Below are 12,761 nucleotides of genomic sequence, written 5' to 3' on the forward strand. Positions count from 1 at the left end.
TGTGGCGCTACTATGGGTATCTACAGTATTTAATTATACATACTGTGTGTACTGAATTTCATTGTAATCCTGTTACAATGTTAATAAAGAATCTATCTATCTATCTATCTATCTATCTATCTATCTATCTATCTATCTATCTATCTATCTATCTATCTATCTATCTATCTATCTATCTATCGTTAAGAGTTGTTCTTAAAACATTCATACCAAGAGCAAGAACAGTGCAGGTAGCAGATTTCGATCCAGCTGCATTCTGAATAGTGATAGTATAATTGCCACTGTCAGCACGGGTACACTTCTTAATGTGAAGTTTGCTTCCGCTTGCTGTGACCTCTATAAGGCAATGAGCAGGAACTTCACCATCATTCTTTTTCCAAGAGACAGTGGGTATTGGCATGCCCTTAATTGTGGCACTGAGTGTGATGTCTGTCCCAACCATGGCAAGGTGATCACGAGCCATATTGCCATGTAACAGCAACTCTGGCTCCTCTGCATAAGAATTGAGATGAGAAAGATAGAAATATGAATTAATAGATTTTTAAGTGATTACTTTCCAATATGCAAAAAAACATACTTCAAGTTACAGGGGGAGAGTAGTATTATAAAACAATACCTACTTTTCAATACTACTCGTATGCATTTTCTGAATATGTAAACAAAAAGAAAGAAATTACCAAGTCTGTCATGAACTTTCACTGGTTCCTTGACATATGCAGGTTCAGATTTTCCAGCTGCATTCACAGCCATAATTCTGAATTCGAACTCTCCACCTTCTGGTAGTTTTGTCACAACAAACTTGGTGTCTGGGCATGATTCAGGAGTTTCATTTGCCTGGATCCATTCAACTGCACCAGGCTTCCGATACTCAATCAAGTAACCAAAGATTTTGCCTTTACCATCATGACGAGGAACACGCCATGATAGACTCACAGAATCTTTAGTCTTGTCAACAGCTTCAGGCAAAACAGGTGGGCTTGGCAGAACTATTAAGAATAAGTTGAATAAGTGAAAAAAGAATGATCAAAAGAGAAGCATTAAGAGAAGGAAACCATCAAAACACTAGGACTTACCAATGGGATCCTTAGCAAGAATAGGTTTACTTGGAGGGCTAGGATCTCCAGTGCCAATTTCATTCTCTGCCGTTACACGGAATTCATATTCACAGCCTTCAACAAGGTCTTGTACCCTATACTGTGTAGCAGGGTAAATTGGATCTCTGGTTGCACGAGACCATCTCTTAGCTGAAGGCTCCTTCCTCTCCAAGATATAGTTTGTGATGGGCTTTCCACCATCACGAGGACGGTTCCAAATCACCAGTGCTGAATCATGAAAGGTGTCTTTAACAGTGGGTTGCTCAGGTGCCTCAGGTACCCCTGTAATTATGTGTAAGATATTAGGAACAAAACACATTTTTACAGCTTTAATGTTCAATTGATTGTTTTGTGAGTGTCTTAACATACTGAATAGATCTTTAGCTTTCATCTCTTTTGACTCCAGTGGGTCACTTATACCATACATGTTCTCAGCACTAATTCTCATGATGTATTCACGACCCTCTACAAGCTTAGGTACTTTGCAGTGGGTTTTTGTGGAGGCAGATGTTACAGTTGTCCACATGTCTCTGTTTACATCTCTCTTTTCAATGATGTAGTTAGAAATTTCACATCCACCATCATCAAGAGGGGGCTTCCAAGAAATAAGCATGTGATCTTTGTGAACTTCCTCAAAGACAACTGGGCCCTCTGGAGGCAATGGTCGATCTAAAAAATGCACAGAATATTCAGATAGATTGCTTGTTAGTTGTAAGCCCAAAATATGTATTTTTTCTCATCATATTGTTTTAAAGTTAAGTAAACATTTTTTCTATCGTTTCATGAGACTTACCTGCAACTGTGATATTGCAAATGCCTTTACGAGCACCAGTACAGTTTTCAACAGTGACACAGTATCTGCCACTATGCCCACGCTGAGCTTTCATAATACCCAGACACATTGTGGTAAGAGTATTTTTGAACGTGATATGGTTGTCTGCTTTCAGTTCATTGTCATCCCTTGACCAGGTGATAGATGGGGCTGGTTTTCCAGTGTAACGCCCCTGGAGTGCAAAGCTTTCACCAACCCGCACAACAACCTTATCACGGAAGTCAAGCTCAATTGTAGGAGGTTCTAAAATTTAAAAATAATAATGATCATATTATTGACGTCATTTTTATTTAATAAATAGAATTAGAGATTTATAATAATAATAGTGGTGTACATAACGAAAAACACTTGAAAAACAAAAACAATTCACTCACCAAGTTCGTCTTTACATGTAATTGGCTTAGTGGAGAAGGATGGTTTGCCAGGACCAACTTCATTCACTGCACTGACACGGAATTCATAGGTGTCGCCTTCTCTGAGACCATCATAAGTATATCTCCTATCCATCAGTTTCTCTTTGGTCAGTCTGACAAACTTGTCTTTGCCAATCATGCGAGCCTCAAGAATGTAAGATATCACCTCAGATCCTCCATCGTACTTAGGTGGCTTCCAAGTCATACTGATATAGTCTTTAGTGATGGTAGTCACCTCAAGGTCTTCTGGACGGTCTGGAACATCTAGTAAAAAGAGACCAAATGATGATTAGCTACCATCCATGCTGAATACTATTTTACAGCTGCATTACTTGGTCAATAGTTTAAAGCTATTTTAAATCCAGGAAAAAAGAAAGAAAGAAAAATACTTACTGATGCGATCTTTAATCACAATTTCGCATGATGTTTGACTGAAAGGTCCTACTCCAATTACATTTTCAGCTGCAACTCTGAAGAAATATGCCTTTTTTAGCACCAGATTATTTACTACAGCACTTTGTCTGCCAGCTGTGTAGGAGCAAGATGTCCAAGCCTTGCGCTCTGCTTCACGTTTCTCAATTATGTAGTTGGAGATGGCAGATCCACCATCATCATCAGGAAAAAACCAGTTCAGCTTGCATGATTCACTTGTAAGACTTTCTGCTGTGAATGGTGCCCCCACCGGACCAGGGACATCTGAAGAAGCAAAATAAAATAAGAAAATGTAAATTCTCTAATGTTGCTATTTCATAGTAATATATAGACTATTTGTGTCTGATAAATCTCACTTACCAAGTACATCAACAATAACAGACCTCTTCACCTCTCCTCCATCATTATTGGCTGTTATTGTATAAACACCTCGTTGTGCCCTTGTGCAGTCTTTGATTACCATTGAGCAGCTGATTGAAGTGGTTTCAATAACAGCTTCTGGTGGGACTGGGAACCCATCTCTGCTCCATGTTATCACAGGTGGAGGTTGGCCTGACACATAAGCCAGGATACGAATGACACCTCCAGCATGAATAACCATCTTCTCCTTTACTGAAATGTCCAGGTCAAGGACTGGCAAAACTGAAATGACAAAAATTATCATTAATTTCATATTACATACATCACATTGCAGTTGAGTTATTTATCACAGGCTTTTTACTTCCTCTTCAGGAGAGAGCAGTTCTCAGTGCCATTGAATTAGTGCATTTCTTCACTAAAATACAGGTTTGTGTACATTTTATTGTATCTATAAAATCGTTACTGATGCCTGCATAAAATGGATGATTTTATTCATTAAAGGGTTAGTTCACCCAAAAATGAAGTTTCTGTCATTAATCACTCTCCCTCATGTCGTTCCAAACCCTTAAGACCTTCGTTCATCTTTAATTAACACTTTCAAAGTGTTAATTAAATAGCTGTCAATGGAGCCCCCCCTGAGCCATCGGACTTCATCAATAAACCTAATTTGTATTCCAAAGATGAATGAAGGGCTTACGGGTTTGGAACGATATGAGGGAGAGTAATTAATGACATAATTTTCATTTTTGGGTGAACTATCCTTTTAAGATGTTTTATTCATAAAGATGATACTTTGGATATTAAATGTGTCCTCAGAGCCCAACATGTGTTCTGTACTATATTTACTTGGCCCTTGGGCTAAAAACAACACAATTAGGCTTTTTTTAACCCAGTTTTTTTTTTTGAGTGTATGACTTTTTATTTAGATTTTAGATCTTTTTGCACACAAACATGTTGAATTACATGTTGAATCACTGAGACTTACTTATCCGGTCCTTCATTTCAATAGCATCAGCAACTTCGCCCGGTTCACTCAAGCCAGCAGCATTGATTGCCAAAACTCTGAACTTAAACAATGCATTCTCTTTCAGTCCAGTGACCACCAATTTAGTACCTCTAACTTCCTTGTCTTTGGCCTGGAACAGAAGGAAGATCTTTTTTGTAATCTATAAAAAGTATATGAACATGTTTTGCTGAAATGTAAATACTCTGGTCTTAAACAAACCTTAACCCATGTTTCTGTGCCTTCCTCTTTGTATTCAACATAGTAGCCCATAATCTTTGAACCTCCATCCTTCAAGGGTGGAATCCATTCCAAGTCTGCTGTAGTCTTAGTCCAGTCAGTGACTTTTGGGGTTGGTGGAGAAGGAGGAGCTACAAGAAAACGATTGTCATAGTGTGATTCTCTATTAATTGAAAAATTATACCATTGAATCTCAAACTTGTTTTCCTACCTATTGGATCTCTGGCAAATGTTGGATCAGATGGCTCACTTGGGGGTCCACATCCTGCTGCATTCATTGCAATCACACGGAACAAATACTGAGATCCCTCAATGAGTCCCACGACTTTGAGAGACACACCAAGTGGCATGGGCCTGACTGGATCACGAGTTACTCTGGTCCAGCGTTTAGATGTAGTTTCTTTACGCTCAAGCCAATAGCCTGTGATTGGAGTACCTCCATCTGTGTCTGGCTCTTCCCAGTTCACAGTCATGGAGTCTATTGTGACGCTAGAGAGTGTTGGCTTCTCGCACTGACCAGGTGGCACTTAAAAAACACATAAAATGTTGTCAATGTTATAAAGTGAAATTAATGTAATCTAAACATACAAAATGTCTCTAATTACATCAACATTAAACATGTGAATTAATACTTACCGAACACATCCCTGGCTACTTCAGGTTCGCTATCAAGAGGATCACCAACACCATATTTGTTTTGAGCCCTAATGCGGAAAATGTACTCATGGCCTGGCATTAGATTCTCAACTGTGTATATTCTCTCTTTGGGTTCACTAGTGACAGGTATCCAAGTCTTCCTGTTGGCAACACGTCTCTCAATAGTGTAGTTTGTAATTTTGGAGCCACCATCATCCTTAGGAGGCAGCCATGACAGTGTTATTTGTTCAGCATGAATTTCCTCAAATTTAATGGGTGCAGATGGAGCCCCAGGACGTCCTGTTTAAAATAAGAGAATAATGTTAGTTATAAAAACAACACATAGGTCTTCATATAAAAAATGGTTGATGCAATTTACCTAGAACATTAAGCCTCATTTCCTTGGAAACAGTACCAAGGCTGTTGCTAGCAGTAAGAGTGTAGAGGCTTGTATCTAAGCGTTTGGCCTGCTGGATCAGCAGTGTGCAGCTATCATCAGACACAAGCTTGTTGATGTGCTCATCATACTCAATGTCAACCTTGTTTTCACCCTTGTGAGGTGGAGCCTTCTGCCATGTGAGTGTTGGGAATGGACATCCCTTAATCTTGGCAACAATATGAATATCTGCACCCTGTTCAACCTCCATGAATTCTGGAAGCTCAATGGAAGGTGCCCCTAAAAGTGAAAGGAAGAACGGTGAATTGGTTCATCAGACAACTCTTAAATTAACTGAATTACTTTGTGTGTGTTGCTCTGTACATACTGTTCTGGTCCATAACAATGATAGGTCCTGCTGTAGAGGATGGTCTACTCGCACCAACCTCATTCACAGCCTTAACACGGAATTCATATTCAGCACCCTGGTGGAGATCCTCCACTTTGAAAGTGGTGGTATCAATATCACGGCGGTTGCACTGTCTCCAGGACTCTTGCTGGTTTCCACTGCTATCCCACCACAGACGCTCAACATTGTAGTGAGTCACAGGTGCACCACCATCATTTTTTGGTGGCTTCCAAGTCAGAGTCACAATGCCCTTTGACACATCAACGATTTTAACTCTTGTGGGAGGATCCGGAGGATCTGCAATAATATAGTGTTTTGAATAGTCAGAATAAACTGTATTAAAGTATTTTTAATGACAGACTTGTATACAAAATACACTTACGAATAGGATCCCTGGCTTTAGTCCGCTGAATGGTTGTGGTATGAGGCCCCAAACCAAAGCAATTTTCAGCTCTTATACGGAAAAAGTATTCTTGTCCTTCAATGAGGTCTGGCACAACTAAGGACTGCATTGCACAAGCTGGGTTGACCTTTGTCCAAGCCTTTCCTTCAACAGTCTTTTTCTCAATGAAGTAGCTTTTGATCCTGTCACCACCATCAGAGTCTGGAGGCATCCAGGTTAGTCTACATGTTCCACGTGTTATGTCACTGACTTTGATGTCTTTTGGAGCTCCAGGCAAATCTAGACAAAAGAGACACGTTATGTGAAATAATACATACTTCTAGACGTTCTGTGTTCTAATGATACTACTATTATATCAGGTTTTGATGTTTTCATTTTGAATATGCTTACCAAGTACATTCACGCGCACTTTAACTATTTTAGTGCCAGCCTGGTTGTTGGCAGTGATGATATATCGCCCAGAGTGGTTTAATTTACATTCAGGGATTGTCACTACTGATGTTGTATCACTGGATGATACCTGCAGAGTTTAAATGTAAAATGTATTAGTTTGTTTGGACTAAACAAACTGAGTGTTTTGAAGAAATATGAATTATCCTACTTCTGAATCCTCTGGCAGAGTGTGACGCTCATTCTTTTTCTCAGTTGGAGCGGTTCCATCAAAGTCCCATGTCACATTCGGAACAGGTTTGCCAGAGATGGTGGCTGGAATCTTGATAGTTGTTCCAGCACGACAATTCAGAAGTTCTTGAGCGGTGACCTCCAAAGTAATGACAGGTTCCTCTGTGAACATGTTGGGTAACACGTATATCTTTAATCATATATAACTTTCTGCATGTATGTATTAAAAATAATTATATAGTATTGTAACACATGTACATAAAAGTAAGACTTACCCAGAATATCCTGTACAATGATATCAGAAGTTCTTTGACTTGGCTCAGATTCACCAGCAGCATTTACAGCAACAATCCTGAACCTGCATTTCTTATTCTCTTTAAGCCCTGACACAGTGTATGAATTACTCAGGATCAGCTTCTCCGGTGTATTGATCCTTCTCCACTCATGTGAACCCTCATCCTGAACTTCAACAATGTAACCTTTTATTGGACTTCCTCCATCTTTTTCTGGTGGGGTCCAAGAAAGGGTCACGCTGCTTGTTGATTTGTCTGTTACTACAGGTGCTGGTGGTTGACCTGGTGGGTCTACAAGTAACATTTAAGAAAGTTTTATTCATAAGGAACAGGAATTCATAAACATATCAACACATTAATATCAATATTACTTACTTTTCGGATCAACCGCAGCCACACATTCTGTTGCTTCACTTGGAGGTCCAACGCCAGCTGCATTCTGAGCCATAACACGGAACTTGTACTCGGCACCCTCAATAAGGTGCAGCACATTGTATTCCAGGCCCTTGACTGCTGGTTTTGTTACTGGAGCTCTGTTAACACGACTCCAGTATACAGCACCTCTCTCTCTCTTTTCAAGCCAGTAGCCTTGAATAGTTGAGCCACCATTGTCTTTTGGAGGCTCCCAAGTGACCACCATGGATGAGCAGGTGTGTCTAATAATCCTTGGCCTCTGGGGTGGCCCGGGAAGACCAAATGGATCTTTGAGTACAACCTTTTCTGATTCACAACCATCACTGACCCCATATTTGTTCTCAGCTTTGATCTGGAACTGGTAATTACCATAGGCCTCCAACTTGTACACCTTCAGAAGGGGATGTAAAAAAAAAAAACATTTAGAGCATTTATAAGCATATAGCACTGTTTCATTCTAGAAGGAACTGTCTCATAATAATACATATTAATAACATGTATTAACCCCATAACGTCTGTCTATAATGCAGCATGTCAACTGTTCCCAGTCAGACTTCTTTTTGCTGGCATCTCTCTTCTCAATGATGTAGTTAGTGAGGTCACTTCCACCATTGTCCTCTGGAGCATCCCAGGTAAGGTAGCAAGACTCAGCTTTGATGTCAGACACCACAATGTTTCTTGGTGGCAATGGGCGATCTAGGAAAAGAACACCACAGTTGTCATAAAGATAATCTTGTAACAGAACTTGAAAATAAAGAGTTGACCCCTACGTAACTTAACTACAGGAAAAAGTACCACCCAATACTACTTCCCATGCTGTGGAAAATCAATAAGCTTAAGTAAAAGTACTGAATAACATTCAAAGGCTTACCCAAGATATCCACACGGATTGTGCGTTGACCTACTCCACGGGTATTTGTGGCAGTTAACTTGTATATGCCTGTGTCTTGTCTTACAGTTTCAGGAATACCAATTTTGGTGTTGATAGTTTGTCTGTTAATCTCCTCTGATTCCAACATCATTGTCTCAGTGGGTTGGTCAATAACTACTCCATTCTTTGTCCACTCAAATGTAGGCAAGGGTAGGCCAAAAATTTCTGCAGGAACTTCAATAGCTGCTCCTTTCTTGACAACAATGGCATCACTTTTAAAGAATTTCAACCACTTAACAGTTGGTGAATCTAAAATAGAGGAAAATATCAATGAAAATGTTAAGGCATGATTTTTATTAGCAAACTACAACTACATGCGTAGTTGACCAATCAGAATTGGTCAATGATTTATATTATAGGGAGTGATACATACGTTCGTCATCCTGAATATTGACACTGATTGGTTTGGATGGTTCTCCATCACCAACCTCATTGACAGCTTTCACTCTGAAGTCATACATCATGTTCTCAGACAAATTGTCCAGAGTGATGGTGAGGTCTTTGCAAAGTTGACGGTTGGCAACATCAAATTCATTGCTGTCTTGTCTCATCTTTTCAATATAGTAGCCTCGGATTGGAGAACCGCCATCACTACGAGGAGGTTCCCAAGTCAAAGTAATAGTGTTCTTGGTCCTTTCCGTATAGTGCAATTTCTCTGGGGCAGATGGAACTCCTAAAATTTCAAGAAAGTTGTTTATCCCTTTTGTATGAATATTAAAACAATATAAAAATATAAAAATATGTAATTCAAATATATTTTCATATACAAGATATAAATTCACTATATATTCTGTTGTATTTACTTTTGGGATCCACTGCTAAAACGGGTCCAAGGTCAACAGGAGCACCAAGGCCAAACTTGTTCCTTGCAACTACACGGAACATGTATTCTTCTCCATCAAGCAGACCAACAATGTCACATTTGCAACTGGCGACTTCCAGGGGTTGTCTGTAAATGTGCATTTTGGCATCCTTTCTCTCAACAACATAGCCCATTATGTCACTTCCACCATTATCCAGAGGATCTGACCAGGTGAATGAAATCATCTTCTTGCTCACATGAACTGTCTTAAGATCAACCACTGGTCCAGGAACATCTTTTGTCCCAAAAAAAAAAAAACACACACACATGTGTGGGAACATATCCCACATTTCAGAATTTAAAACGCTAACAATTTTCTGAAACTTTTTTAAAGAAAATAATTGTACTTACCCATCACATCCACCTTAATAGAGGCAGACTTGGTTCCACTGGGGTTGGTGCCTGTGATCTGGTATATGCCATGGTCAGTTCTCAAAGCATTTTTGATGCTTAAAGTGCTGTTCTTTACTTCTGTCTCAATAATTACATGCTCCTTGTCTGGCTCCGCATCATCCTTTGTCCACTTAACTTCTGGTACAGGTCGCCCAGTAACAACAGCAGGGAGACGCAATGTTTCTCCAGCTCTAATGATGACTCCATTCCTTACATAGATATCAAACTCAACCCCTGGTGACTCTGTTAAATCAATGCAGATTTAAATATTTTATTATAATTGCTCAAATGTGTGTTAAATAATCTTGAGTAACAGCTTAGGTTGACTGTTTGAAAAAGACTTCAGATCCTCCCTGCGCTCTATTTGAAGAAAATGTCACAAGTTTTTCGACTTACCTTCAGGTTCTTTGGCCTGAACAGGTTCAGTCATGCCTGGGGCTCCATGTCCTGCATCATTTACAGCATACACACGAAGGTAATAATCAGCTCCTTCTGTCAGTCCAGTCACGGTGTACTTGCGGTCTTTGCATCTAAACTCAGTGCAGCGGACCCAATCCTTCTGTCCAACCAGACAGCGCTCAATATGATATCCAAGGATTTCTCCACCACCGTTGTATAATGGAGGTATCCAACTGATATCGATAGAAGTATTTGTGACATCAACAATTTTTGGTACAGGTGGACCAGGTGGCACTGCAAAAATAGTTACATTTTATCAAATTATAAGGTAACTTAAATCCAGTTAGTATAAATCATGAGTTTCAATGCAGGTTGACAAAGAATCTGCTATTTTTTGAGTAAAGCCCACTGTTGCATACATTTACACAATTAATATAATCTATACAAACTACCAAAACAAATAATTACAACTTAAAACAAAGGAAATAAATGTGTTGATAATGCAAAAAATATTAAACTAATTACAATTAAATATTTAAATCAATTGACAGCCATACTTTCAATGTTTAGTTTTCATTTTCCACACTTACAGATTGCATCCATTGCAGTTTGAGGGTCAGTTGGTACACTGAATTCTCCTGGGCCAGCAAGATTTTCGGCACAGACCCTAAAGACGTAAACAAGGCCTTCCATAAGACCCTCAACCTTAACTGTCAGTGCACTAAGAAGATTGGCGTTTACTCTGATCCAATATTTGCTGTTGACTTCACGTCTCTCAACCCAATAGCCCAAGATAGGGCTACCATTGTCCTTTGGCTCATGCCAGCTGAGGGCAACTGTGCTGGAGGTGACCTCTCCAATTCTTGGCATGTTGGGAGCATCAGGTGGTTCTGAAAAACAATAATAAAAAAACTCAAATACACTATAATATAAGCCAACTACTATTAAAAGTATAGCTAAAATATAACTTTACCAAATTGATTCTTTGCAATAAGTGGTTCAGAGTAGCATGGATGTCCACAGCCAAACTTGTTTTCAGCTGTGACTCTGAAGATGTACTCCTTTCCTTCAATAAGCTTGGTCACAGGGTAACTGTATCCCTTGTGAGTCGAGGTCACAGTTACCCAACCAATTTCATCTGTTGTGTTGTCTTTCTTTTCCAGTATGTAGTTGATGATCTCACTGCCGCCATCATCAATAGGTGCATCCCAAGTGCAAACAACAGAGATGTTCCTGATCTCATCAAATCTAAAGTTCACAGGGGGGCCAGGCTTATCTGTAAGTTATAACAGGCAGAAATGTTATTGCATTTATATAACAAGCATTTTTGTTGTTAAATGCTTAAGGAGATACCCATAGTAGTTTCAAAAATAACATACCAAGAACATTGACGTCACAAGATGCTGTTGCAAAACCATGGGTATTCTCAACTCTAATAGTGAAATTTCCATGGTCAGATCTGATGGCATCACGCACCATCAGAGCAGTCTCACTGTGTTTGGCCTGGTCAAATGACAGGCGATCTAAAAGTGGTGGATGGAATTCTTCTTCAGGTTCAGGCTGCACAGACTTCTTCTTTTTCTTCTTCACAATTTCTGGTTTCTTCTTAGCTGGCGGCTGCCTGACATTCTCATCATTTCTGAGCCATGTTACAGTTGGGTAGGGAGATCCAGATATGTAAGCATCCAATCTAATCTCCTCTCCCTTTTTGATACTGAGGCCAGATGCAATACGTGCATGAAGTGATACCTTTGGTGGTTCTGAAGCAGAAAATGTAATAGAGATTTTAAAAAAGTGACATTTAATGTTTTATTTGACACAACAAAAAGTTTTTATACTCAAAGTAGAGCTGTAACAGATTTTGATTTGTTTTTAACATACCAACAGGATCAGCAGCCTTAATCAGTGGTGTACTGCGAGATGGGTCACTTGCTCCTGCAATGTTCTCTGCACGTACACGGAACTGGTATTCTTTTCCTTCTGTCAAGCCAGTGACAGTGTAGGAGAAACCAGGTACCAGATTTGGAACGCATCTCTCAAATCTGTCACCATCTTTTTCAATCTTCTCAAGAATGTACCCTGTGATTGGGCATCCACCATCATATGGTGGTGCCATCCAAGTAACAGTGATTGAATTTGAGGTGGGATTGTGTCCCTCAACCTCAATTGGTGGGTCTGGATGTTCTGTAATATAATAATAATAGTAATCATAATAATAATAGAAAAAAGAACGACAAACATGACCAGAGAGTTTTAGTGTACTTTTAGTGTACATAAAATAAAAATTAAAAACAATAAAATCTATACTTACGTTTCTGTTCTTCTGTTAAAACAGGATTGCGGAGTTCAAGAAACTCGCCACACCCAATTCTGTTAACAGCCTTCACTCTGAAGTAATATTCACCATTGAGCATAAGATCTTTTACCAGAAAGCTTAAAACATTGTCTCCAGACATCACAGGCAAAAATGTCTTCTTCTGAGCTTCCCTGCGCTCTAGAACATAGTGCAAGATTGGGCTACCACCATCACTCTCTGGAGGCTCCCAGGAGATTTTGCAAGAGTTCTTGGTGACCTCACTCGGAGAGATGTCCTTACATTGTCCAGGCAGGCCTTTTAATGAAAAATATAATGAGGCATTAAGCTTGATTT

The 12,761-nt window shown here is 39.5% G+C and overlaps 1 protein-coding gene across 20 annotated transcripts in view; it reads right to left on the reverse strand.

The window, feature by feature from the left end:
• ttn.1 (titin, tandem duplicate 1) overlaps positions 1-12,761 on the reverse strand; it is a 134,786-nt gene that overhangs the window by 56,134 nt on the left and 65,891 nt on the right. For all 20 annotated transcript variants that reach the window (XM_082176635.1, XM_082176628.1, XM_082176634.1 and 17 more), the window contains 30 exons: positions 12,423-12,722; positions 11,993-12,295; positions 11,491-11,871; positions 11,085-11,387; positions 10,702-11,001; positions 10,109-10,405; positions 9,671-9,955; positions 9,261-9,554; positions 8,831-9,130; positions 8,398-8,706; positions 8,032-8,222; positions 7,488-7,917; positions 7,095-7,403; positions 6,800-6,981; positions 6,589-6,718; positions 6,178-6,477; positions 5,775-6,092; positions 5,390-5,686; positions 5,011-5,310; positions 4,586-4,900; positions 4,357-4,505; positions 4,117-4,267; positions 3,132-3,413; positions 2,733-3,035; positions 2,301-2,603; positions 1,888-2,169; positions 1,464-1,763; positions 1,074-1,376; positions 678-986; positions 211-492 (listed from right to left, as the gene is read on the reverse strand). In XM_082176635.1, the coding sequence (XP_082032761.1) occupies positions 211-492; positions 678-986; positions 1,074-1,376; positions 1,464-1,763; positions 1,888-2,169; positions 2,301-2,603; positions 2,733-3,035; positions 3,132-3,413; positions 4,117-4,267; positions 4,357-4,505; positions 4,586-4,900; positions 5,011-5,310; positions 5,390-5,686; positions 5,775-6,092; positions 6,178-6,477; positions 6,589-6,718; positions 6,800-6,981; positions 7,095-7,403; positions 7,488-7,917; positions 8,032-8,222; positions 8,398-8,706; positions 8,831-9,130; positions 9,261-9,554; positions 9,671-9,955; positions 10,109-10,405; positions 10,702-11,001; positions 11,085-11,387; positions 11,491-11,871; positions 11,993-12,295; positions 12,423-12,722 (8,508 nt within the window). The remainder of the gene's footprint in view (positions 1-210; positions 493-677; positions 987-1,073; positions 1,377-1,463; positions 1,764-1,887; positions 2,170-2,300; positions 2,604-2,732; positions 3,036-3,131; positions 3,414-4,116; positions 4,268-4,356; positions 4,506-4,585; positions 4,901-5,010; positions 5,311-5,389; positions 5,687-5,774; positions 6,093-6,177; positions 6,478-6,588; positions 6,719-6,799; positions 6,982-7,094; positions 7,404-7,487; positions 7,918-8,031; positions 8,223-8,397; positions 8,707-8,830; positions 9,131-9,260; positions 9,555-9,670; positions 9,956-10,108; positions 10,406-10,701; positions 11,002-11,084; positions 11,388-11,490; positions 11,872-11,992; positions 12,296-12,422; positions 12,723-12,761) is intronic.

Source organism: Leuciscus leuciscus, assembly GCF_965113295.1.
Source record: "Leuciscus leuciscus genome assembly, chromosome: 7".
Lineage (NCBI taxonomy): Eukaryota > Metazoa > Chordata > Actinopteri > Cypriniformes > Leuciscidae > Leuciscus > Leuciscus leuciscus.